This window comes from Pristis pectinata, chromosome 4 (genome assembly GCF_009764475.1).
Source record: "Pristis pectinata isolate sPriPec2 chromosome 4, sPriPec2.1.pri, whole genome shotgun sequence".
Lineage (NCBI taxonomy): Eukaryota > Metazoa > Chordata > Chondrichthyes > Rhinopristiformes > Pristidae > Pristis > Pristis pectinata.
This window is the reverse complement of record NC_067408.1, coordinates 22547270-22573030: the sequence shown is the minus strand read 5'-3', so window position 1 is coordinate 22573030 and position 25761 is coordinate 22547270. Positions and strand designations below refer to the sequence as shown.

The 25761-nt window shown below is 39.3% G+C and overlaps 1 protein-coding gene across 2 annotated transcripts in view; it reads right to left on the bottom strand.

Annotated features, from left to right (window-relative positions):
• Positions 1-25761, bottom strand: part of LOC127569416 (solute carrier family 22 member 5-like) — a 47935-nt gene that overhangs the window by 9141 nt on the left and 13033 nt on the right. The window contains exons 2-7 of one of the 2 annotated variants that reach the window (XM_052014035.1): positions 19798-19901; positions 17513-17667; positions 15413-15584; positions 9407-9533; positions 7244-7275; positions 2743-2805 (exon numbers count right to left, since the gene is read on the bottom strand). In XM_052014035.1, the coding sequence (XP_051869995.1) occupies positions 2743-2805; positions 7244-7275; positions 9407-9533; positions 15413-15584; positions 17513-17667; positions 19798-19901 (653 nt within the window). Of the gene's footprint in view, positions 1-2742; positions 2844-7243; positions 7276-9406; positions 9534-15412; positions 15585-17512; positions 17668-19797; positions 19902-25761 lie in introns of both variants that reach the window. The other variant, XM_052014034.1, reaches the window with a different exon arrangement.

The following is a 25761-nucleotide window of genomic DNA, read 5'->3' as shown; positions in this document are numbered from 1 at the left end:
CCTTAATAGCAGGCTCCCCAGCAATCCTATGGTTTGCTGTTGTATGCCCAATAACCCCAATCTGTGTGTCAGTAGCTAGAGTCTTGGATTTTTGCTGAAGAGCTAACATGCGATCTTGCCTTATAGAGCACCTGTAACATCCTATCAAATTTCCTATAATAACAAGGAAGTTGAAAACATGGAATGCATACAAGATGCTTTTCTTGATCAATATGTGTTGGGGTTTTGTTTGGTGCAATGAGAAAAAGTTGATTGATGACTTATTTTTCAGGGACCCTTGTGCAAGAGTGACCATAATGTGATAGAATTTTATGCTTGAAGGTTTGAAAGTGATGTCCCTCAGATCAAAATCAGGATCTTAAATCTGAACAAACAAGAAAAATATCAGAGGAGAGTTGGCTACAGTTGATTGAGCAAACACATTGAAAGGTATGATGATGGACAGGCAACGGACAGCATTTAAAGAAATAGTTAAAGAATTAGTATTGGGTAATGCGTAAATGGCCGAAGCTTTGAACGACTATTTTGTGTCGGTCTTCACAGTGGAGGACATGTCTAAGATGCCAAAGAGAGAATGTTATGGATGCGATGGGAGGTGAGGACCTCAATATTATTGTTATCACTAAAGAGGTAGTGATGAGCAAACTAGTGGGCCTAAAGGTAGATAAGTCTCCTGGTCCTGATGGGATGCATCCCAAGGCACTGAAAGAAACGGCAGAAGTTATAGTAGAGTCGTTTGTGATAATTTATCAATTTTCTCTGGATTCTGCGCAGGTCCCGGTGGATTGGAATACAGCGAATGTCATGCCACTATTTAAAAATGGATGCAGGCAAAAGGCAGGTTAGGCCAGTTAGCTTAATGTCAAAAGCCAGGAAAGGGAAGAAATAGTGAGATATCTGGATAGAAATGGTTCCATCAGCAGACACAGCATGCATTCACAAAGGGCAGGTCCTGTTTGACAAACTTAGTGGAGCTCTTTGAAGATATAATGAGCAGTGGATAGAGGGGAACAGGTGGACGTTGTATACTTGGATTTCCAGAAGGTGTTCGTTAAGGTGCGGCATGAAAGACATCCATAAGATAAGGATGCATGGAGTTGGGGGTAATGTATTAGCATGGATAGAGGATTGGTTAACCAATGAAAGGCAGAGAGTTGGGATAAATGGGTGTTTCTCTGGCTGGCAATTAGTGGTGAGCAGTGTGCCGCAGGGGTTGGTGTTGTGCCCGCAACTGTTCACGATATACATTAAGAGGGGACCGAGTGCAGCATATCTAAGTTTTCTGATGACACTAAATTGAATGGAAAAGCAAATTGTGTAGAGGATGCAGAGAGTCTGCAGAGAGATACAGATAAGTTAAGTGAGTGGGCAAGGGTCTGGCAAATGGAGTACAATGTTGGTAAGTGCAAAGTCATCCACTTTGGAAGGAAAAATAGAAGATCATATTATTATTTAAATGGTGAAAGATTGCAGCATGCTGTTGTGCAAAGGGGCTTGGAAGTGCTTGTGCATGAATCGCAAAAGGTTGGTTTGCAAATGGAGTGTTGGCCTTCATTGCTAGAGGGATTGAATTTAAGAGCAGGGAGGTTATGCTGCAACTGTACAGGGTACTGGTGAGGCTGCACCTGGAGTACTGCATGCAGTTCTGGTCTCCTTACTTGAGGAAAGATATACTGGCTTTGGAGGTAGTGCAGAGAAGGTTCATCAGGTTGATTCCGGAGATGAAGGGGTTAGCCTATGAGGAGAGATTGTGTCACCTGGGACTATACTTGCTGGAATTCAGAAGAATGAGAGGGAATCTTATAGAAACATATAAAATTATGAAAGGGATAGATAAGATAGAGGCAGGAAAGTTGTTTCCACTGGTAGGTGAGACTAGAACTAGGGGACATAGCCTCAAGATTTGGGGGAGTAGATTAGGAAAGAGATGAGAAGGACCTGCTTTTCCCAGAGAGTAGTGAATCTGTGGAATTCTCTCCCCAGGGAATCAGTAGAGGCTACCTCTTTAAATATATTTAAGACACAGTTAGATTTTTGCATGGTAGGGGAATTAAGGGTAATGGGAAAAGGCAGAAAGGTGGAGCTGAGTTCACGGCCAGATCAGTCATAATCTTATTGAATGGCGGAGCAGGCTCGATGAGCCAGATGGCCTACGCCCGCTCCTCTTATGTTCTTGATGTGTAAGTTTGGCCTACAACTTCTATAGACATCTCTCTCTCTCTCTCACTCTCTTGCTTGCTCTCTGGCTCTAGCTCTCTCCTTCTCTCTCTAACCCTCTTTCTATCCCTCTCTCTCTATCTCCTCTCTCTACTCTCTAGTTCCCTCTCTCTCTAGCTTTCTCTCGCTAGCTCTCTCTCACTAGCCAGCTCTCTCTTTCTCTCTCTCTGTCTTGAGCTATCTGTCTCTCTTCTCCCTCTCTGTTCTCTCTCCCCTCTCTCTCATGCAACTAGAATTCACTTACCATTTAAAAATGACAGACTTGCCTTTAAGTGGCAGTGGAAACAATTAATTCATTGTCCCACAGTAAGTAAATAGCCAATTATCAGCATGGTTAATCCATTCTGAAGAGGTCCCAGAACCAATTATGCATGGTCCTTGCAGATAAAGCAGTGCTTTTTAGACACACAATCAAATTTCTGCGGTGCAAACTGAGCGTTTAATGCTACACCCTTTAAATATAAGATAGAAAGCCCCAATTTATTTGAATAAAGTTTGAAAAGGCCTCTTGACCTGAGTACTCACCATACAAGAAAGTTTATAATCGTGATGGCTCGGATATTACTGGTTTTCACCAAGTGAATAATTGTATGAGATATTACACTTTTAGCCTTCATTTCTTCAAGCTGAAATGAAATGGGATTCAGTCTTAATGTTAATTATTCTGAGATATTACCAATTATGAAATGATAGAATTTGTACTCATTTTTTCCATTCCTGAGCAACTTGTTTCAACTCCCCAAAACAATAATCATCATTTATTGTAGAATACCAGGGATCTCACAATTTTGCAGGTGGAATAACTCTCTCCTGGCTCATTTACATTCAAAATATGTTCTGAGTGGTTCCAGATTCTGCCCTCAGTATCCGCCCTGAATTACAAGTGACTTGTACAGTGAGGTTTAAACTATTAGCACATTCTGTCACCTTTCATGTCACTCTGAATTCACTTGCAGTTCAGAATATTTATTTGCGCAACACCCAATTACTGCTAATAATGTGATTACACATATAGTATATATCTTAATTCAAGCTGAATTTTATTTTGAAGCTTTGAAGATGTAAAATGGCCAGCATGATTCAATTTGCTTATCCATTAATCTGCATACGAAACTTGGATTACAACAGTGGTTCTCAGTATAAGTGCTGTAAAACTTCCGGTTTATTGATGGTGTGCCAGGACATAGTTCAGACTGCTGACATAATCCTTAATGAAGGTTGTTTTGCAAACCACATCTCATCACTTCTGATCTTTATTCAGCTGAGAAAATTGATATCATGGGTTGGAGGGAGATTAAGCATTTTTAAGGTAGCATTTTTAATGAAATCATATTCTAACTTTCAGCATATAAAATGAATTATGCAAGAATTATTAAGAGTTTTGATTTAAAAAGTATGTGGTGTGTGATCCTAACTATGATACTGGGATCATTCTGATGCTGGTAAGGGCCACATAAGCATCATGAAATCAGATGTACCAAAGTACCAACAAAGGACCTGGAGCTAGAATCTCCTGATTTAGATAATCACCACCTCTGCTCCCTAATGGACAGAGGCAAAGTCCCAGAAGACCATTGTTGAATGTTTGGGGGAAAGTTTGGTTCTCGCCACGTTCATCGTCATTCTAGTGGATTCTTGCAGAATGTAATATTTTTATCAAATGTGAGCATTGTAGTATGCTCTCCTTGTTATATAAAACAGAAAATGCTAGAAATGTTCAAGCAAGTCAGACAATTCCGAGTCAAGTCCAAGTCGAGTTTATTGTCATATACACAAGTACATGTATTCATAGATGCATTGAAAATCTTACTTGCAGCAGCATCACGGGCACTAGCATTAGAGACACAACATTCAGAAGAAAAACATAAATTATACATAAATTATACAAACAAGAACATAATTAGAAAAAAAAAACAATTTGTCCATTGTAGTGCCAAGGTGGTCATAGTGTTTGCTATACTGAGCTAGTGGTTACGTTTATGCAGGTTGATTCAAGAACCAAATGATTGAAGGGAAGTAGCTGTTCTTGAACCCGGTGGTGTGGGACTTCAAGCTTCTGTACCTCCTGCCTGATGGAAGCTGCGAGATGGCATAGCCCAGAGGGTGGGAATCTTTGATGGTAGATGCTGCTTTCTTAAGGCAGCACCACATGTAAATACTTTTGATGCTGGGGTGGGATATGCCCATGATGTATTCAGCTGAGTCCACTGCTCTCTGCAGCTTCTTCCTGCACATTCGAATTACCAAACCAGACCATGATGCAACCAGTCAGGATACTTTCAACAGTACATTTGTAGAAGTTAATGAAGTGTTTGGTGGCATGCCGAACCTCCTCAACCTTCTAAGGAAGTAAAGACACTGGCACGCCTTCCTTGTGATTGCATCTATGTGCTGGGCCCAGGACAGGTCATCCGATATGTTAATGCCCAGGAATTTAAAGCTGCTGACCCTCTCCAGCGCCGATCCACCAATGTAGACTGGTGCATGTTCACCCTCCTTTCCCTTCCTGAAGTCAATGATCAGTTCTTTAGTTTTTACTGATGTTGAGCGAGAGGTTGCTGTTTTCCATGGAAGGGAAAACAGGAAGAATATATCATATTGATGACTTTACATCAAAACTGGGAAAATTTAGCAATGAAACAAGTTTTAAGTTAGAGAAAAAAAGAGGAAGGATAGAGAAAACCAACACAACAATATGATGGATGCAACAACTGCTCTTTTACCTCTTCAATTCCTGTCATCCAAACACTCCTGAGTGACTTGCTGAATGCTTCGCAGAATATTTCCATTCAGCCACTTAAGGGGTATATTTTTATGCTACAGGATGTGATGCAACTGGTATCAAATATGTTGTAGAAGAACAAATATTCCTGTCCTTTTCTGGTTTCTGCAGGTTGGAAAAGATATCATTGATTTGCTGATTCTAAATGGAATGTTTTCTAAGACCTAATGGGTCCACAGGCATGTTCCTAAAGCAATTAACCTTTGTAGGAATGTAGGTAGTTATGATAGCTTTAGAAACACAGAAAAAATGGCTACTATTAACACCTTTTGGGTAGAAATAACTTTTGAAGGGGGTGTAACACCGATTGATTAGTTTGATCAACAAGATTCGTTATGATCAGGATACTGACCAGGACAGAATTCTCATCTCTGGTCATCAAAGGTAACCCCATTAAATATTTGTAGATTGGCCAAAACAATGCTCATCTATGAGGTATCTTAGATTATACGGACCAGATATAATTATGCTCAGGATAAAATAATCACTATGTGAGTTGTAATTTTAAATCTGCTAGAATATCTGGGTGACTTCCTAATATATGCTCAGATAAACTGGTGAACAAAACAAATTGAATTTTGATGGATTATTCCAGGATGTGGAGGGTAACCCCCATAGCAATTGGTGTAGTTGTAGGATTTGCAAGACCCAAAGTACTCCCAAAAGACTGGATAGGAGGGTGAGTGAGCAAACAAATTTGGATTGATTCAGAGAGAATAAGGTAGGGTAAATCCCAAGGAGTAAGAGCCCTAAGTACATGAAAAGACAAATAAAGGCAAGGAATGACTTTATTCGACAATGTCCCTTCACCTCATTCATAAACATGAGAAACAAAGGTGCAAGAAAAGATAAAGTGATTGAAACAAATGTTATATGAAATGGAGACTGGGACATGGGACAGTTGGACAAGTGACCCCATCCCATAATTAATTGCTCCTTTAAAGTGTGTATGATAGTGTTTTAAGCTATATTGCCTGTTTCACCATTGAGAGTGGGTCATTTTCTGACCTGGTGTGTGTGTGTGTGTGTGTGTGTGTGTTCATGTGTTCATAAGAGAGAAAGGACTAAGGCTGTTGATGTTTGATAAACCTATGTTGAGAAGAAATTTGAAATAATCCTACTTTCTTTCTCTAGACAGGTGTTTGTTAAGTGGGAGGTAGTACCTCCTTAAGAAATTATAAATATGAGAGGTCAAGTTGCTTTCTGAAAGCTGTTAACACTTTGTAGTCTTTGTTGTTGCAAGTGTTCTTTTTAGTAAAGGAGGATGCTAATTACATTCTTTCCTATTGTAATTTAGTTCTACCAGTAATCTAAAGAAACTCAAAGGTGTCTAAAGAAAAAATAGCAACAAATCGTAATTTACTAATGAAGAAGGAATCTTCAGGAATTATAAGAAAATTGAGAAAGCCTGTAATGTGGTCAACTTAAGTGTCATATAAATTAGAAGGGGATGATGGGAAAATAGGCCAATAGTGGAGGTGGCTTAAAGGTCACTAAGAAGAAAGAGTAGTACTTAGGTCAAGGAAGTGTTTAGATAACAGAACATAGTTAGCTGGAGCAAAGGTAAAGAAATAGAGATTGTGAGACAGGGCTAATTGCAGGAAAACTGATCATTAGATGGGCAGAGTCACAACAGAAGGACAAGATTATAAATCAGAGCACCAACTGCAGAGAGAATGGGGGCAATGCTGTCCTGCAAAGGAAGCAAAGTCCCATTTGTCAGGCAGTTAGAGACAACCCATGCAGAGATAAAACAAAGATCACATACTGCAAAGGGAAGTGGGTTAAGATGAACTTGTGAAATCTGCATGTTACTATTGTAACACAAATGCTATAACTTGCTGAAGGTTTTTGGATCAGCGGAGTATCTTTGAGCTCTGACTTGAAGTGCTTCCCAGTGTACACTGTAACAGCCCTGAATAAACTGACTTGTTTGAGAAATTCACCACTGCTGTATGAGAGATTTTCTTTATGTGCTGATTCAGGGTGCAGGTTTAACACACAAACTCCTCCAACAACTGGCATCAGTATGATCCCAATATCATAGTCAGGATCACACACCACAAACCTTTCAAATCAAATTGGTTAATAGTTCCTGTGTAATTTCCATCACCTGCCACTTCAATCCTCCATCCCACTCCCACTCTGACCCATCAGTCTGTGGCCTACTGTACTGATACAATGAAGCTTGAGGAACAGCATCTCATCTTCCATCTGGGCACATTGCAGCTTTCTGGACTTAATATTGAATTCTGCAACTTCAGGTCAGTTAATTTCTCACTGTGTAAAACTTTAGCTAGGCCACATTTGGAGTATTGTGTGCAGTTCTGGTTGCCACATTACAGGAAAGATGTGGAGGCTTTGGAGAAGGTGCAGAAGAGGTTCACGAGGACGTTGCCTGGATTATGGAGTATTAGCTATAATGTGAAGTTGGACAAACTTGGATTGTTTTCTCTGCGAGTGTCAGAGGCTGAGGAGTGACCTGACAGAAGTATATAAAATCATGAAAGGCATAGACAGCGTAGATAGTCAGAGTCTGTTTCCTAAGGTGGAAATGTCAAATACTAGAGAACATAATTTTAGTGATAGAGAGGGGAAGTTTAAAGGAGATTTATGTAGCAAGTTTTTGTTACACAGAGAGTGCCTGGAACGCATTGCCAGGGGAAGTGGTGGAAAGAGATACACCACCAACTTTTAAGAGGCATTTAGACACATGAACAGGCAGGGAATTGAACGATATAGACCACATACCAGCAGAAGTGCAGTTTAAATTGGCATCATGGATGGCACAGACATCATGGCCTGTTGCTCTGGTGTACAGTTCTGTATCAAATATTGCCACCCACCTCACCTTGCCCCTTCTTATCCTTCTTTCTGTCTTATCTGAAAACTCTGTAAATAGTACAATCCCCCTTTAAGTCATGTGTCAGTAATAATTAAAATATCATACTTTCATGTATTTTTCTTCTATGGGATCAGCCTGGTTGCCTTACTCAATATATTCTTTGCATTTAGGGATCTTTCATTAACCACAATCAGGCTCCTTTGTTGTCTATTTTTAACCTATTCTATCTTCAAAATATTCTTGTTAATTTACTGCCTTCCATTTCTTGTCAGAATTTATGCTCAGCTGTGTATCCCTTCATCACACTGCTTTAAACCCTCATCAACAGCATTAGCAAAATTTTGCATTAGGATATTGGTCCTAGCCCTGTTGAAATGCTTTCTACCTTTGCCAGAACTGGCCCCGGTGCCCCAAGATTCTATAGCTCCCTCTCCTGCACCACCTTTCCAGCCACACATTTGCATCATCTGCACTATCTGCCCTACTCATGTTGCCACAATGGCACGTGGCAACATGAGTAATCTGGAGATCACTACCTCTTAGGTCTTGCTTCTTAGTCTCTTTTCTAAGTCCTTAAAATCTGCCTTTTTCTACCCTATATTGTTGGTACTGCTATGGACCACAACCTCTGTTTTCACCTTCCCCTTCCAGAATGCCCTACAGCTGTGGAGTGACATACTTGTCCCTCAGCACCATGGAGGCATCTGGAGAAATGCCTTAAACTCCTTGCTTTCAGAACTTATTTTAACTAATGACATCGTGTGAGGGGCACACACCTCCTGAACATGCTACGGACAAGATACCCAGTATCATGGATGTACCACAGTTCCACCAGCCGCAAAACTTCTTGCATCTGTGTTGGTCAGGATATCTGAAACATCCTGGAGTTTGCAAATGGCACAGGGTGTGCATTCTATGGGTCTGACAGACTCTGCCACGCCTCCATTTATAGGTTAACTCACATCAGAAATGCCTTGTGCTGACTTCATTGACATCTTGTACTGCTGCACCTCAATTTTTTTCAAACTCCTTTTCTGTCTTTTTTTTCATATTTTTTCCTTTCTCCCCAACCATTTACTGTTCATTCTAACTAATGACATCAGTTCTGACTGTTTCCAGCTATCTTTCTTGGGCTGTTCCTTGTTTTTTTTTAAAAAGTACCAGACTATCACCTCCTCCCGCACTGCATCAGTTTTGAGTTCAGTACTATATGGAAGCAAGACTTTATAGAACTGGACTCCGTGTAATTTATGCCATATACTAACAAAAGACTCCTACACTGATATTTGCAAAAATTCCCAAGACCTGAATCAATCCCTGTTGTTTGTAATTATCAGGGACCCACTTCGAGCTAGCCACCTAATTAATTGTGAAACTGCCATTAGGACACAATGTATTTGATACTAACTCTGCAAAATAAAAGTACAAGATAAAGATCTGGTTAAAGCAAAACTTAACTAAATCTTAGGAAGAGATTGACCCTTAAAATTCCCCTAGTTGTCAAGTAAGGTAAAAAGTAAATAGGTGTTAATGGACTAACGACCATTATGGTGTGGAAGTACCTCAAGGTCACTGAAGAGTACTGCTGGTGGAGTGATGCCATTTTTCTTTGCAATGTGTTGGATTATTGCTTCAGCCTCCTGTATCCGTCCTTTGAACAGTAGCCAACGTGGAGATTCAGGCACAAACCTAAAGCAAAAATTTTATACACATAAAGTACTTAACAAATTATTATTAATATTAGTCACAATAGCTAATACTGCAATAATAGGTATGGGTATAGAACACAGAACATAAAACATAGAACAGTACAGCATAGGAACAGGCATTCAGCCCATAATGTTGTGCCGAACTAATTAAACTAGTAATTAAACGCTGAACTAAACTAATCCCTTCTGCCTACACAGTGTCCATATCCCTCCATTCTCTGCACATTCATCTGCCTATCTAAGAGCCTTTTAAATGCCTCTATTGCATTTGCCTCCACTACCACCCCTGCCAGTCCATTCCTGGCACCCACCACTATCTGTATAAAAAAAAACTTGCCCTGCATATCTCCTTTGAATTTACCCCCTCTCACTTGAAATGCATTCCCTCTAGAATTAGACATTTCGACCCTGGGAAAAAGATACTGGCTGTCTACTCTATCTATGCCTCTCATAATCTTATAAACACCTATTAGGTCTCCCCTCAGCCTCTACCGCTCCAGAGAAAATGACACGTTTGTCCAATCTCGCTTTATAGCACATGCCTTCTAATCCAGGCAGCATCCTGGTAAACCTCTTCTGCACCCTCTGTAACGCCTCCACATCCTTCTTGTAATGGGGTGACCAGAACTGAATGCAATATTCTAGATGGAGTCTAACCAGAGTTTTATAAAGCTGCATCTTTCTGATTCTTGAAGTCAGTGCCTCGATTAACAAAGGCAAGGGTGCCATATACCTTCTTTATCACCCTGTCAACCTGTACAGCCATTTTCAGGGAGCTATGGACTTGGACCCCAAGATCCCTCTGTACATCAACACTGTAAGTGTCCTACCATTAATTGTGTACTGTCCCTTTACATTCAATCTCCCAAAGTGCAACACCTCACACTTGGCTGGATTAAGCTCCACCTGCCATTTCACCACCCATATCTGCAATTGATCCCACTGTATGGTACAGTAGTGTAGCAGTTAGTGTAATCCTATTACAGCGCCAGCGACCCAGGTTCAATTCCGACTCCTATCTGTAAGGAGTTTGTACATTCTCCCCGTGACTGCATGGGTTTCCTCCGGGTGCTCTGATTTCCTCCCACATTCCAAAGACGTATGGGTTAGGAGTTGTGGGCATGCTATGTTGGTGTTGGAAGCATGGCGACACTTGCAGGCTACCCTCAGAACATTCTACACAAAGATGCATTTCAATGTGTGTTTTGACGTACATGTGACTAATAAACTTAACTTAAAATCTTGTATCAATCTTCTACACAATCTTCTACAATGCCACCAATTTTTGTTTCATCTGAGAATTTACTAATCCATCCATCCACGTTTTTATTCAAGTCATTTATATACACACAAACAGATTCTATTCAGGTATGAATGTCTTCCCTCATCCAATGTTACATTTGTTGGAAAGGTAATCAGAAGATATTAAAAAAACTTGCGGGAGGCACCATGAAAACTATTTCAGCTACTCTGATAATTAACTCAAGTACCTAATCTGAAAGCCATGATTGAGAATCTTATCTACAGAGAGCAACGAAGCGATGGATTGCAGTCTCATTAGGTTAACATGTAGGAGTGGATTTGGAGAAGGCAATGACCAGGATTGTGCTCCACCTTGATTGCTTACTGCAATAGCCCCACAGCTGCACTAAACTTTCATGACCATGTGTCTCCTAAGGTCCTACTGGTATTATTGCCTCAGTCAAGCAGCAGAAACTAATGTACACCTAGGGACTGCTCTGATGGCCTTCTGATGGCACATGGTGAAAGCCTTCTGAAAGCCTTTTATGCCATTTCCAAATGTCTCTGATGATTGGAGACATTTAGCAAGAATTGAAAAAAATAAAGTAGTTCAAAGATATTAAAAATAAAAAAGTAATAAATCTATTTGAAACAACTAATCTGCTGTTAATTTAATAAGAACATAAATAAACAGTGAAATAAAGTGATGTTAGCAAACCCATTCAAATGAATGGGGCTATGATAGAGCCAAAAGTTACAGCTGGTATAAAGCTGAAGACCAGTATATGTGACCTCAGCATGTCCCTGATATCTATGCTGCAGTTAGCAGAGGCTTCTCCATGGAGCCACTGGCTGGCTGGCAGTGTGCTACAGCCCAATGGTACCAGATTCTGTCCATTTAAAATAGGCTGCTGGTGGAAGTCTGAGAAATGCGAACATCTTGGCAGGATCATAGAGGACAGGGACTTAAAACAAAATTTAGTTTTGAAGTTCCAGAGCAAAATTGAAGTCTTAAGTGGGCATTTGTTCAAGTGCTGAGATGCTGCAGATAGAAAACTGACAAAAAATGAAGAAGGAAAATTAGGTGTCTGATTGGGAGATGAATCAAAAATACGTGCACTTTCATAAGAAAATACAAAAGAAGAAAGTTGTTAGTCTTTTCTAAATGGCAATTCAGCCATGAGTGCTGATAATAAGTATCCCATTATCGATTGTGGTATAATACTAGTGGCTGGTTCTGCTCTTACATGACAGGAAGAAGTCACTAGATTGGAAACACTGGATATTTTCTGTGACCCAGAAAACTGAAGGCATATTTCCTGTTTGATTATTGCATGAGATTAGATCTGCTAACTGAGCAGAAAACAGGGTTGAAAGTTCCTGTTAATTTAATAAGAACATAAATAAACATGCCCTTTCATAATTAAGTGTCCATGTAGTAAGCCTCACAATATAGTTCACTTCTTCAGGTGACTCTGCTACTGAATGTATATTAAATACATGAGAGTAGTTAAAAGGTGGAAGTTGAAATAAAGTGTAGATCCAGCTAGGAAGAAGCCAGATAATCACAAGAGGGAGAAAGAAACGTAAGGCTTGTTGCTGGGGTTGGATAAAGAAATATGGAAAGAAGCTCTTTTGGAACCTCAACATCAGCATGGGCCAGTTGGATCATCTGATCTACTTTCTACCAAATATCCTATCATATTTCATATAATATTTTCTTTACATTCACATAAATGTCATCAATGGGAATTTTATTTCTGTGTTTATGCTGAGGTAGCTGCAAGAGGAGGACATGATCCCATCTTCCCTGACCTACCATTTCAGCAAAGTGAAAACGGGATGTGGACACAACGCACACAGAATAGGTTCCTTTTCAAAAGCCAATCAACAACTTTTCACTTTTCTACGGAAAATTTCTGATCATGCACAATGTTTAGAGTGTTAGACTGGGGGCAGGAGCATCCAATGTTATGGAGAGGAAGCAGAAGTGCATTGTGAGGCATTGAGGCTTCTGGCTTATTTATGTAGAATACTTATCAATTATTTATACCTATAGGTCAAGTAATCATAGAACCATAGAACACTACAGCACAGAAAACAGGCCATTCAGCCCTTCTAGTCTGTGCCGAAACTTTATTCTGCTAGTCCCATTTCACATGTTCAACTACCTTGTCAACTTCAATCTGCATTCTGAACCTGACTGACCTATTAGTGCTAGGCTAACTCCTGTCCCTTTTCTTCTCTATCCTGTAGGTCTTTCTCAAAATCTTTGTGCCACCACTTCTAATCCTTCTCCAATCCAAGCTACATTCATTACTCTAGAAGAAAATCAAAATTTTAACTCTAAGTCTATTTACTCTCCTTCACCCTACTTTCAGTATTACAATTGATCATCTATCAATACTTTAATTTTTCTAAAAAGCTACTTAGTTCTTCCAAGTCAAATGGTATCTGAAATGCATAGATGTTGTACTCTCTGACTCTCTAATGTGGCTCCATGGGCAGAAATCTCTTAGAGTTGTTCTTACACTGTTGGTGTTACTTTGAAAGCTATGTTCTGAAATTATGTTTTTACTTGAAACAAAACTTTCCCATGCACTTCCAACAAAGTAACATCACTATCAAGGGCTTCCTGAGGAATTTAAAGACCTATGTTAATAGTTTCAGAAATGAATTGCTTTTATGAAATCCATACTCCCCGCCCTTAATGATTTTATTAAATTGTGAATGTTCTGTAATTTGATTTTTGAGTCATGCCGTTATTATTACCAGTCCCGAACGTTCTCAAGCAAGTTATTTATGAAAAACAGGACAGAGAAATGAATTAAGAAACTACAGTCCAGTTAGCTCAACATCAGTAAGCTGGAAAACATTCCAGAATGACTTACAAAGCATTATTTGAGTTCATCTAAAGATCAGAGAGGCCTTAAGAGGCAATTTGAAGAAATAGATTATGGTCAAGGCTGCAATTTTGTAATAATTGTCTTTTGAGAGACATTCATCATGATAAAAATGTCAAATGCAATGGAACTCACATTGAAAGCAAAGCTGTCACAAAATGAAGCTATTTATAATATTAATGCGACTTTGATAAGTTAGACGTTTTCTCAAATGTATTTATTGAATTATAGCAAAAACAGCTGCAAACATGACTTCTCTTTCTACCTTCCCTTTTGCCCTACATTAATAGCTCAGGAATCCGCTTAAGTAATGAGAGGCAATAAAGAATACAAGTTAATGGGAAAGATATCCAGAGCAAGTGCATTGTAGCTGTGTAATCCTAAAGGAACGCTAATTGAAACATGCCAAAAAATTCTCCAAATATAATTCTTTCCATATAATATATCATGTTGCACATAGCTGTGACTGTAAAATTGTAATTCTGAATGTAATTATATTATGTTAAGTTCACTACAGTTAATATTCACGATATAGTTATACTGCTACTTGTCCAGTTTGCAGTTGTCATTTGCACCATTTTACAGATCTTACATTTTACAGATCTTTTAAACATTAGTATATTTTCTATTCTTCAGCTTATTATCAGTTGAGTTTTCCATGTCCTCATTCCAAGGTGGTCTAAAAGGATAGCCCATTGTTACATAAACAGTTTTTAGCTCTAAATGCTTTAGCCCCACCAACAGGTCCACCATATCCATTTGACACCTCAGACATCTGTACGTTATACAAATTAGTCAGTAATAAAGCTGTGGAGCCTTTAGGAAGAGAATGTAACCAACTTTACAGCCACCTTACCATAAAGAACTATAAATGTTATTAAACTTTACAATATTAAGTTTCTCTTTAAAATTTCATATTATTTAGTCTCTAAGTCTGTCCCAGACATTTCTTCTCCAAACAGCTGATGATTCTGAGGCCCCCAGAATCTCTGATGTTCTGTTTGTTTTGTATTATTATTTTCAATGTACTTTCCTTTTTGAGTCATGCCATATTTTGATTTAATATTGTTATTTTACTAATTCATTAACTCATATGTTTGGGCATTCAAGCTTATCCCACTTACCCAACCTTTAAACATATGGCCCCTCAGGTCCATCATCTGGAGCTGTCACCATCTACATTTCGTCTCTCCCTTCTGCTAAAATTGTCTTTCTCAATTGGTGCTTGATTTCTTTAACATTTTTATTTATATACTATATTATATGGGCCACATTTGAAATATTTTATTCCTTTTACCCATCTTTAATACTTCACTTTCAAAGCATCCAATAAATAAATGGGGTTGTTTTGTGTTTAAATACTTACACTCTTCACATCATTCAATGGTCTTCATCACTATATGTTAATTTAAGTATGTACTGAATACAGCTCATTTGCAATTAATTTTAAAGTCAAATTCTGAAAAATTGTTAACCACCTGCTGAGTAATTTGGAGTACCAAACTATAATAAATTTGATGATCTGATCTCTCGATATCGATTTGGTACGATATGAACAATGTCAATATAGCTTTCCACATTCTTCAAAGAAGAAACGTTTATTTTCATGGTCTGAGTTGGATTCTAAGGACCATGTCAAATACAAATTATTTTTATTTTTTACTCTGGAGCCTGTAAACAGTGTTTTAATATGTTAAAGTTAATGCCTGCATACCACCATAGAGGAATGTACAGCAGGCCTGGAAGAGACAGGGTAAAAAGTAACATCCGCCAGCTTCGTATGAAGTACGCAATCAAAGGCAGGAACATGTAGCCGATTGCATAAGAAATGCAAACTCCTAGTGTAGCGTAAATAACACGAACAGATTTCCCAAGAACTTCAGATCCTGTAAGGAAAAGTAAACCAAAACAAGACCAATTATGAGTGATTTAGCAATTTTATTTTAAAAAGTGTAACTAGAGAGAGAATAGGGCTCCTCAAAGACCAAAGTGGACATCTCTGAGTGGAGCCGCAGGAGATGAGCAGGAAATGAATATTTCTTCTCTGTTTTTACCAAAGAGAAGGACATGAAGGCTTTGGAACTTGAGATAGTTAACGCAGATGTCTTGGGGATAGACCACACTAGAGCAGAGGAGGTACTGGAATTCTTAAAAGATATGAAGGTAGATAGATCTCCAGGGCCTGATCAGATATATCCAAGAACATTGTGGGAAGCTAGAGAAGAAATTTCAGGAGCTCTGGCTGAGATACATGCATATTGGTTAGCAATGGGTGAAGTGCAGGAAGACTGGAGGAGGGCTAATGTTGTGCCTTTATTTAAGAAGGGCTGCAAAGAAAAACATGGGAACTATAGACCAGTATGCCTAAGATCTGTGGTAGATAAATTACAAGAGGAAATTCTGAGGGATAAGATATACATGCTTTTGGAAAGACAGTGGTTGATTAGGGATTGTCATCACGGCTTTGTGCATGGAAGATCTTGTCTCACGAATTTGATTGAGTTTTTTAAGAAGTAACCAAGAAGGTCGATGAGGGCAGGGCGGTAGATGTAGTCTATATGGACTTCAGTAAGGCCTTTGAAAAGGTTCTATATGGTAGGCTGCTATGGAAAGTTAGATCACATGGGCTCCAGGGAGAGCTAGCTAATTGGATACACAATTGGCTTGATGGTAGGAAGCAGAGGGTAATGGTGGAAGATTGTTTTTTGAACTGGAGACCTGTGACTTGTGGTGTTTCCCAGGGGCCATTGATATTTGTCATCTATATCAATGATTTGGATGAGAATGTATAAGGGATGGTTAGTAAGTTTGCAGATGATACTAAAATAGGTGGTGTTTTTGAAAGTGAAGATGGTTATTAGGATTTACAGAGGGATCTTGATCAGCTGGGTAAGTGGGCTGAGGAATGGCAAATGGAGTTTAATTCAGATGAGTCCAAGGTGTTGCATTTTGGGAAGACAAATGAGAGTAGGACTTTCACAGTGAACAGTAGGGCCCTGGGGAGTCTTGTAATACTGAGGGACCTAGGAGTACAAGTACATGGTTCCATGAAAGTGGTGTCACAGGTAGACAAGGTAGTGAAGAAGGCTTTTGGTATGCTGGCCTTCATCAGTCAGGGCAATGAGTATAGAAGTTGGGACATTATAGTGCAGTCGTACAAAATGTTGGTGAGGCCACATTTGGAATATTGTGTTCACTTTTGGTCACCCTGCTATAGGAAAGATGCCATTAAGCTGGAAAGACTGAAGAGGAGATTTTCAAGGATTTTGCTGGGACTCAAGAGACTGAGTTCTGGAGAGACGTTGAGCAGGTTGGGACTTCTTTCATTGGAGTGTAGGAGAATAAGGGGTGATCTTATAGAGGTGTATAAAATCACAAGGAGCATAGATAGGGTGAATGCACACACCCTTTTTCCCATGGTTGGGGAATTAAGAACTACATAGGTTTAAGGTGAGAGGGTAAAGATTTAATAAGAATGTGAGGGGCAACTTTTTCACCTAGAGGGTGGTCAATATATGGAGTGAGCTGCCAGAGGAATTGGTTGAGGTGGGTACATTAACAACATTTAAAAGGTACTTGGACTGATACAGGGATAGGAAAAATTGAGGGATATAGGCCAAACATGGGCAAATGAGACTAGCTTAGATGGGAATCTTAATCGGCATGGACCAGTTGGGCCAAAGGGCCTGTTTCTGTGCTTTATGACTCTCTATTATGGCTGTTTAGTTAAATGAAACCAAAATTTAACGTCACACTAAGAAATGAGTTATTAAACATAGCAATGAAATGGTCTGACAGTAATGCGGGTACTTACCAATAACAAAAGCAGCTACATAGTTTGAAATCTGTCCAATACCCACAAAAAAATTAAGAAGGCAAAATATTTCCCAGTTTGGAGAGAACACCTGAATCATGGTGAATCCAGTCTGTACAGCCATGGTTCCAAACCAAACAGCCTTCCTCCCAAACCTGAAAATCAGAAAGAAAACTTCGGAAACATTCAGACCAACACACTATTGCATATTTCTGCGAAATTCCACTTTCTCAGTTACCACAGATGTATTCCCATAAACACAGACAGCCACCATTGCATATACTTGGACTCAAGCAGTGTCAAGCAGGGCCTGTATTGTGCTGTATTTTTCTATGGTTCTATGTTAGATAAGCATATGGAGGAATTTAAGTTAGAGGGATATGTGGGAGGAAGGGGTTAGATAGTCATAGTGTGGTTTGAAGGGCGGCACAACATAGTGGGCTGAAGGGCCTGTATTGTGCCGTATTGTTCTATGGTTCTATGGTCTCAGTATTGAGGATGACTTGCATCTACTCCAGTCTTATGTTGGTTGATGAGGCCAATGTGGGATTTACAGCTTCTCCCACATTGCAGCAGAAAGTGCTGGAAAGGTCAAACAGGAGAGAAACTAGTGAGGTGGAACATGCCTTCTGCTATTTATATTGGCTTCTGTGTGGTCTCTGTGAACAGACTTGAGGTTCTCAATGATATCACAAATGATTTAACTCCATTTTGAGTTGACTTGGGCCAGGATTCCACAATAAGTACAGAGGGATCTCCCTGATAACTGCCAGGGGGGAATCTTGAAATTTTTTCACACAGACTTTGAAAATGTCATTGAATCATTTGCTTTGTCCACCTGGTAATCTCTTTCCCTGCCAGAGGTCAGAATAGTGAGTCTGTTTCAGGAATCTGATGTTGTAAATGACGTGACCTACCCAGTAGATCCGAATAAGTATAATTAAGATCTCAGGGCTGAGAATTCTGGCCTGGGATAAGGACAGTGATATATTCATATACATACATATATATACACACACACACATATATATATTTATCTCCCTCTCCCTCTCCCTCTCTCTCTCTCTCTCTCTCTCTCACCAACAGTTGTGCTAGTGTCCTGAAGGTGACAGGGAATTTCAACATCAATTCTGCCTTCATTTGGGAGGTGGCTTCTAAAATATAAAAAGCCAGTCACATACTCCAGACCCTTCACATAGATCTTTATTGTCAGAAGGCAGAGTTGTATAGTGGAGGCAGGTTTGTAGAGAGCATTTCACATAAACCAACTTCCCTTCTATTGACTCTGTCTACACTTGCTGTTGCCTCAGGATGAATGCCCCATGTGCCCCTAGATAGATGGAATCCATATTGTGATTTGGGAGCAGCTCTTCACCCAGTGAGACTGCTGAGGGTAACCCTGTTGATGACTTTCTCTGTGGCAGACAGCAGAGAGGCCCTTCTATAGCTATCATAATTGGATTTCTCTCCTTTCTTGAAGCTGATCATTATTATAGCATATCTGAGGTTTCCAGACAAGACCTCATCATCCTGGATATAGAAAATGGTGTTACAAGTTTGCGATGCAAATTCCTCTCTGCCAAATTTTAGAACTTCAGCAGGGATACCAACTGCTCACAGTGCATGTTGTTTAGAGTTGGCATATGGTCTTTTTAACTTCTTAAGTATATGGTTATGTGCTGAAGCATCTTTTTAGTGGCTGCATCCATTCATAAATATATAATAGTGCACATATTAGAAAATGTGTATTTACTTGAACCAGGATCAACATGCATATGTACTAATCAGGCAAACATACTCATTTATTCATGCATGGCTTAATCCACATACAAGTATATTCGTATGAAGCACACATAAATCCAAACATCGTAACTTTTTGATATAATTGTTGATTGTTATTTTATCCCTAAAGAAAGATTATGTTGTAAAATAGCAAAATTAGGGAGAAGGTCAAGGAAGTAATATCACTAATTGAAGTAATGACAATTAATATTTATTTCAGGTGCTCAAATAGAAAAAAATATGTTTGATTCTATTGCTACTAACTGAGTGACTTCAAATTATGTAATATTTTAAGTATAAACTATAAAATTATTCATGAGGTTCCAAATGTTGAAAACAACCACATTGTTTAATGCACTGAAGTCCCTTAAATTCATTTTGAATGCCATATATATACTACAATACAGAAGTTAATAATCAGTCTGCAATGAACAAGCAGTTGATCAATTACTTATAATTAAATACCTGGTACAAGTGAGGATAGATGTATGCAAATAACTCACCTGTCTGACAACTGGCCAGCGATAAAGGTGCCAACCAGCACTCCCAGGAAGAATACTGACATAGAGAAAGGTCCTTTCCAGTCATTGTTACACACCAAGTCCCACTGAAATGCAAGTACATTTTATTGCATGCTACCTAGGGACATTCACTAATTTATACAACATCTTTCATCTCTGAAATACATAATAGGCAAGAATTTATTTCTGAAATATGGTCAAATGTTGTTCTATACCAATTTGCAAATAGTAAGTTATCCCAATCAATATGTGAATGAATGTCAAGAAAAAAGTCTTTGCAGATGCTCAGTGAGGAAGGGAATGTAGATAGAATGTAAGGAAACCTCTGGTTATTTTTGGAATAGTGTTATAGATTATTTTCCTGGATTGAAACATGGAGAAAGGTCTTGGCCTGACATCTCACTTAAAAGGATGTACTTCTCCATAATATTGTACTATCCTTTTAGTCTAAATTATGTGTGCAATACATACTCTACAGCAGTCCTTGTCTTCCTAACATTCTGAGGCAGAAAGTGGAATGCTACAAATTGAGCAATGCCAGGATATAACATGAAAATAAATGAAGAGCCTACTTATCTCATTAATTTTTATAATTCCACAAGCAATATTTCAACTTCTAATGAAAATCAAAAATCTGTAGATGCTGGAAATGTGAAAATAAAAACTGAAAATGCTGGAAACGTACTGTGTGGCATGCTGAGTGTTTGCAGCATTTTGTATTTTCATTTTAAATTGTTATGAACTAAATACAATACACTTAATCTGTTGATCTTGCCTACCAGGCCCTATCCTGACAGGACCTGACTAGATGTGTCTGATTTGAGTCATGTGAGGTACATATCTTTCAGAAATAGTTGGGTTTAGGTAAGGATATGTCATGTCATTCAGTGCTTTTTCCAGATTAACTTGACTACATGCAGGCGTAGCATCTGGCAGGAGATTCTCAGCCAGGGAGCAATTGAAGATCTTGACCCAGGATGGGAGGGTGATTTTCAGATGCTGAATTTAAGTTTGACTTGGTGTTAATGGCAGGGTGTGATACATTGTAAGGCAATGGATGGATAATGACACTTAAGTTTAGAGCATCTGTTTAAAATTTATATCGACCTCACTGTTAAGCGGAGTGGAGAGTATAGGAAGAACTTCACCCAGGCCTGCAATGTTTTGTTAGTGCACAAATGTTAAGTCTGAATCAGTGCCAGTGTCTGAGCATCATATTCTGCAAATGCCGCTAGGCTGGGTTGGGAGCAGAAAAGGTTTTTAGTGCTTTGCCTTGAGTCAGGTTTGGAGTGGCATGGTTAAGGTGGATTAGGGTCAGGTTTTAATGTTTCCATTATTTTTCCCCTCCCCCTTCTCACTTCTGCTGAAACTTAATTCCAATGTCCTGGCTTCCCTCTGGTATATTGCTCATCTATCCTTTTGTAAGGTATGAAACTTGAAAGGGAGTTTCTGAAGGTAATTTCATTACAGAAAAATAAGAACCCAGTAGAGTTCAATAATCTCTCTCCACTCTGAGTGGGGCTAAGCACTGTACTTTCTTCTTCTTAACTAGAGTTTTAGGAGGAAAATGAAGTAGTGAATGCCGTTTAGCTTTTTCCATCTTATTTATATTTTTACTGTTCAACTTGTAGCTGTTCCAGGCTGGAACATCCAGCCTCCCTTCTCTGGCAAAATTTTGAGTATCTTATACATAAATAAAATGGGTGTGAGTCATATATAGAATCCCTACTCCTGTATTCTCTGCTTTGCATTAGGAGGCATAGCAGGGGAAAATGAGTACCAGTTAAAGCATTTAAGCTTTTTTTGTGCTGTACAAAAAAAAATCTGTTCCAGATGTCTGCATATCTGTGTGAAAAACAATTCTTCTCCTCACTTGAAACTTGAAGTTTGCTTTGTGGCATTTTAAAGACCTGGATCATATCCCAGATTGCTATTGTTTTAACCATTGCAAACAAGTTCAGCCTCTGAATGTGTGTCTGCTTCATAACTTAAAGATTTCATGCACCTTAGGTAGTAATAAAGATTTACCATATAGTTTAAATAGAAACAAAAAGAATAATGAATACTAGACAATAATTCATGTAAAGGTATTTGACGACTAAATATCAAAACTGAATTACTCTTTTAAAGTGTGGCTGAAAAGAAAAGCAACTGCCAAATGACAAAGGAACAGGAAAGCATTTGGGCAAACATGCTACGATGGGAATTGGAGAACAGACACAGCATTATCACGCAGAGCCTATGGCTACAAAGTCTATAAGATTTGTTTCTATTCTGATGTTACTGTAAAGGAATTTATTCTTTTGTTGTTGGAATCTATTGTAGAATCACTAACAATATAGAATTCCCACTCAAAGATCAATGTGTAAATATATTTTAATTAATTACTGTGTAAAATGTCATTTTAAATGAGAGATATTGAATTTTAAAGTGATATATCAATTTTAAGCTAACCTTGTAGAGGGCTACACATATCACAAAGTAAGCTTGACTCCTAACTTAGTTAGTATCTCCATTAACAAATATACATGCTTAAACAATCAAGGGCTCCCTGGTGCAGTTTTGATTAACTATTTTCACTTTCACCATGCATGGGGTTTGCTTGGCGTTTACTAAAACACGATATTGATTTTGATCCTTATAACATTGTCATATTACTGAGAGGGCACGCAGACAGCTTTATGGTAGCAGTTCAGTGTAACTGTTCGTGCTGAATGCAGAAATCTTGCAGCATTTCCATTTAAAAATATGGAAACAAAGAAATGAGATGGATGCTAGAAAACCTCCATTTCATAAGGGAGAAAAAAGAAGTCCCAGTGAGTTTTTTGTAGCCAATAAAGGTAAATAATGTTAATGTGTCTTTTTGTTAGTAGCCTCAACAGCCCATTGAAAATCCACTCTCAGAAAACGATCACAACACACATTATAGTCAGTCAGGAACAATTTTTGCAAGGGGCCTTAAAATAAGTTTCACTGAAAGCCAAGAATGGAGGAACTTTATCAAGGACAGAGAAGCAGTCAAGGACACATCAAGGGAATCCTCACCTGAAACTTAATCTGTGAAGCAATTGCCTTTAGCTCCATCCACTCATTAGCCAGTCCTGTCTCACTGCTACCCCAGATCACCAAAATGAGAAACTTAAGCTCTCTGGAGTAGTCAACATCCCTCCTGAAGTTCAATTTCAGCTTGAATTGATGGCCCCTCTCTTTTAGGAGACTTCAGAGATGCCGCCTTCATGGTTATCTTCGAAGGGAGAAAAATCTTATTGTAATAACTATAGAATGGCCTCCCTGCTGTCTGTCAAGGGAAAATTATCACCACAACCTCCTCCTAGTGGCCAGAATGTTCCTCCCTGAGTCATAATTCAAGTTCTATCCATCCAAAAGGTGCACTGGACATGATATTCACAATGCAATAACTCCAAGAAAACTGCAGGGAGCAATATCAATCATTATGAACAGTCCTTTCCACCTCAAAAAGCTTTTGATTCAATCAACCAAGAGGAATTATGGAAAATCTTCTTCAAATTTGGCTGCTTTCAGAAATTCATCTTCCTTTTACATCTGCTACTTGATGACATGAATGTATTGACAAGTCCAACAAAGTCCCCAATTCCAGTCCAGACTGGAGTCATGCAAAGCTGTGACACAACTGCAACTCCCTTCTCAACCTTCCTTGCCACAATATTGCACCTCAGCTCCCTTCAGTTTCCCACTGGAATGGAGCTAATCTACAGGATGAATGGGAAATATGACTCTGCTCCAACTTCAGTCATACTGCTGCAGCAGACAAACAATTCTTGCAGATTTGCACATTCAAAGATCAAGCTCCATGTCATTGCTGATTCATTTGCTTAAACATTGGGGAGAACTGGCCTGGCCCTAAACATCTGTCGGAAAAATGTCCTCTTCCAATCTATACCCGCTGCACAACATTGCTTCTGAGCAAAATAGATCCACCACAAAACACTGGAAAATCTGGACCACTTTCCAACATAAAGGCAAACACCAATGGTGAAATTCTTCACTGCCTCCATTCTGCCTACACAGCCTTTGGCCTTCTGAGGAAAATAATATTTGAAGATCAATACTTCAAATCCAACACTATCATCATGGTTGACAGTCATGATTCCTGTGTTCCTGCATGCTTCAGAGATTTAATCTACCCATAGCAGGCACTTCAGACTACTGAAGAAGTACCAACAGGCCCAACTCATAAAATCCTCAGAATTAATTGGCCAAATAAAAGAATAATACCAGCATCCTCTCTTAGGCCAACATCCCCAGCATAAACTATATTGTCAGGGGGTGGGACACTGAGAGGACCAAATCATGGGATAAAGCAGTAACCAGCGAGAGCAGGTGTAGTAATCAGGAACAGCCAGGGGCACAGTAAAGGGATGGAAAAGAATATTCAGTTAAACTGTGTTTATTTTAATGCACGTGGTTTAACAGATAAGGCGGATGAACTAAGAGTGTGGTTTGGCTCTGGGGACTGGGACGTTATAGTCATAACAGAAACATGGCTGAGAGAAAGGCAGGACTGGCAGCTCAATGTTCCAGGATACAGATGCTTCAGGTGTGACAGAGTACAGGTAAACGAGGAGGGGGTGTTGCCTTTTTGATAAAGGAGGATGTAACAGCAGTGCTTAGAGATTACATTCTTGGAGTATTGTCCAGTGAGGCCATATGGGTGGAACTTAGAAACAAGGAGGGGAGGGTCACTCTAGTGGGGCTGTATTATAGACCCCTCAATAGTCAGCAGAAATTCAAGGAGCAGGTGTGTAGGGAAATTGCTCATAATTGTAAGAATAATAAGTTTGTATTAATTTTAATTTTCATGGTATTGACTGGGCCAGCCACAGTGTTAAGGACTTAGATGGACTGGAATTTGTGAAATGCGTCCTGACTCAGTATGTAGAGGGCCCTACTTGGGAGGGTGCAATACTGGACCTCCTCTTATGGAACGAGGTAGGGCAAGTAACTGAAGTGGCAGCCAGGGAGCACCTTGGCTCTAGTGACCCTAATTCTATTAGTTTTAAGATAGTAATGGAAAAGGATAGGGCAAGTCCACAGGTTAGGGCCCTAAACTGGAGTAGAGCTAAATTTTGGCAGAATTAGGCAGAATCTAGCCGAGATTGATTGGGTGAGCCTATCTGAAGAGAAAGGAATGAATAGCAAGTGGGAGGCTTTTAAGAGTGTGATATCAATGGTGTAAGAGCAGCATGTTCCTGTTAGCATGAAGGGAAAACTTGGCAAGTTTAGGGAACCTTGGCTGACGAGAGATAGTGAGGCTCCGGTCAGGAATAAGAAGGAAGATACATTGGGTTTAGAAGGTCGGTGACAAGTGAATCCCATGATGACTATAAAAAGATTAAGAATGCACTTGAGGGAAATCAGGAGGGCAAAGAGAGGATATGAGATGGATCTGGCAGATAAGGTTAAGGAAAATCCCAAGAGGTTCTATAGCTATATTAAAAGTAAATGGATGGCCAGGGAGAGAGTAGGTCCCCTTAGAGCTCAATAGGGCTGTCTATGTCTTGAGCTGCAGGAGGTGGGTGGGATTTTTAACAAATATTTCTCCTCGGTATTTACTGAGGAGAAAATCATGGTTGCTCAAGAGATAAGGGAAACAAGTGGAGATGTGTTAGAGGACATTTGTATTACCAGAGAGGAGGTACTTGCAGCCTTACAGTGCCTTAAGGTGGATAAATCCCCAGGGCATGACCAAGTGCATCCTCAGACTTTGTGGGATGCTAGAGAAGAAATTGCGGAGGCCCTTGTGGAGATATTTGCTTCATTATTCGTCACTGGTGAAGTTCCTGAAGACTGGAATGTGGCTAAAGTTCTGTTGTTTAAGAAGGGTAGCAAGGACCAGCCAGGGAACTACAGGCCGGTCAGCCTGACATCAATAGTGGAGAAGTTACTAGAGGGAATTCTGAGGGA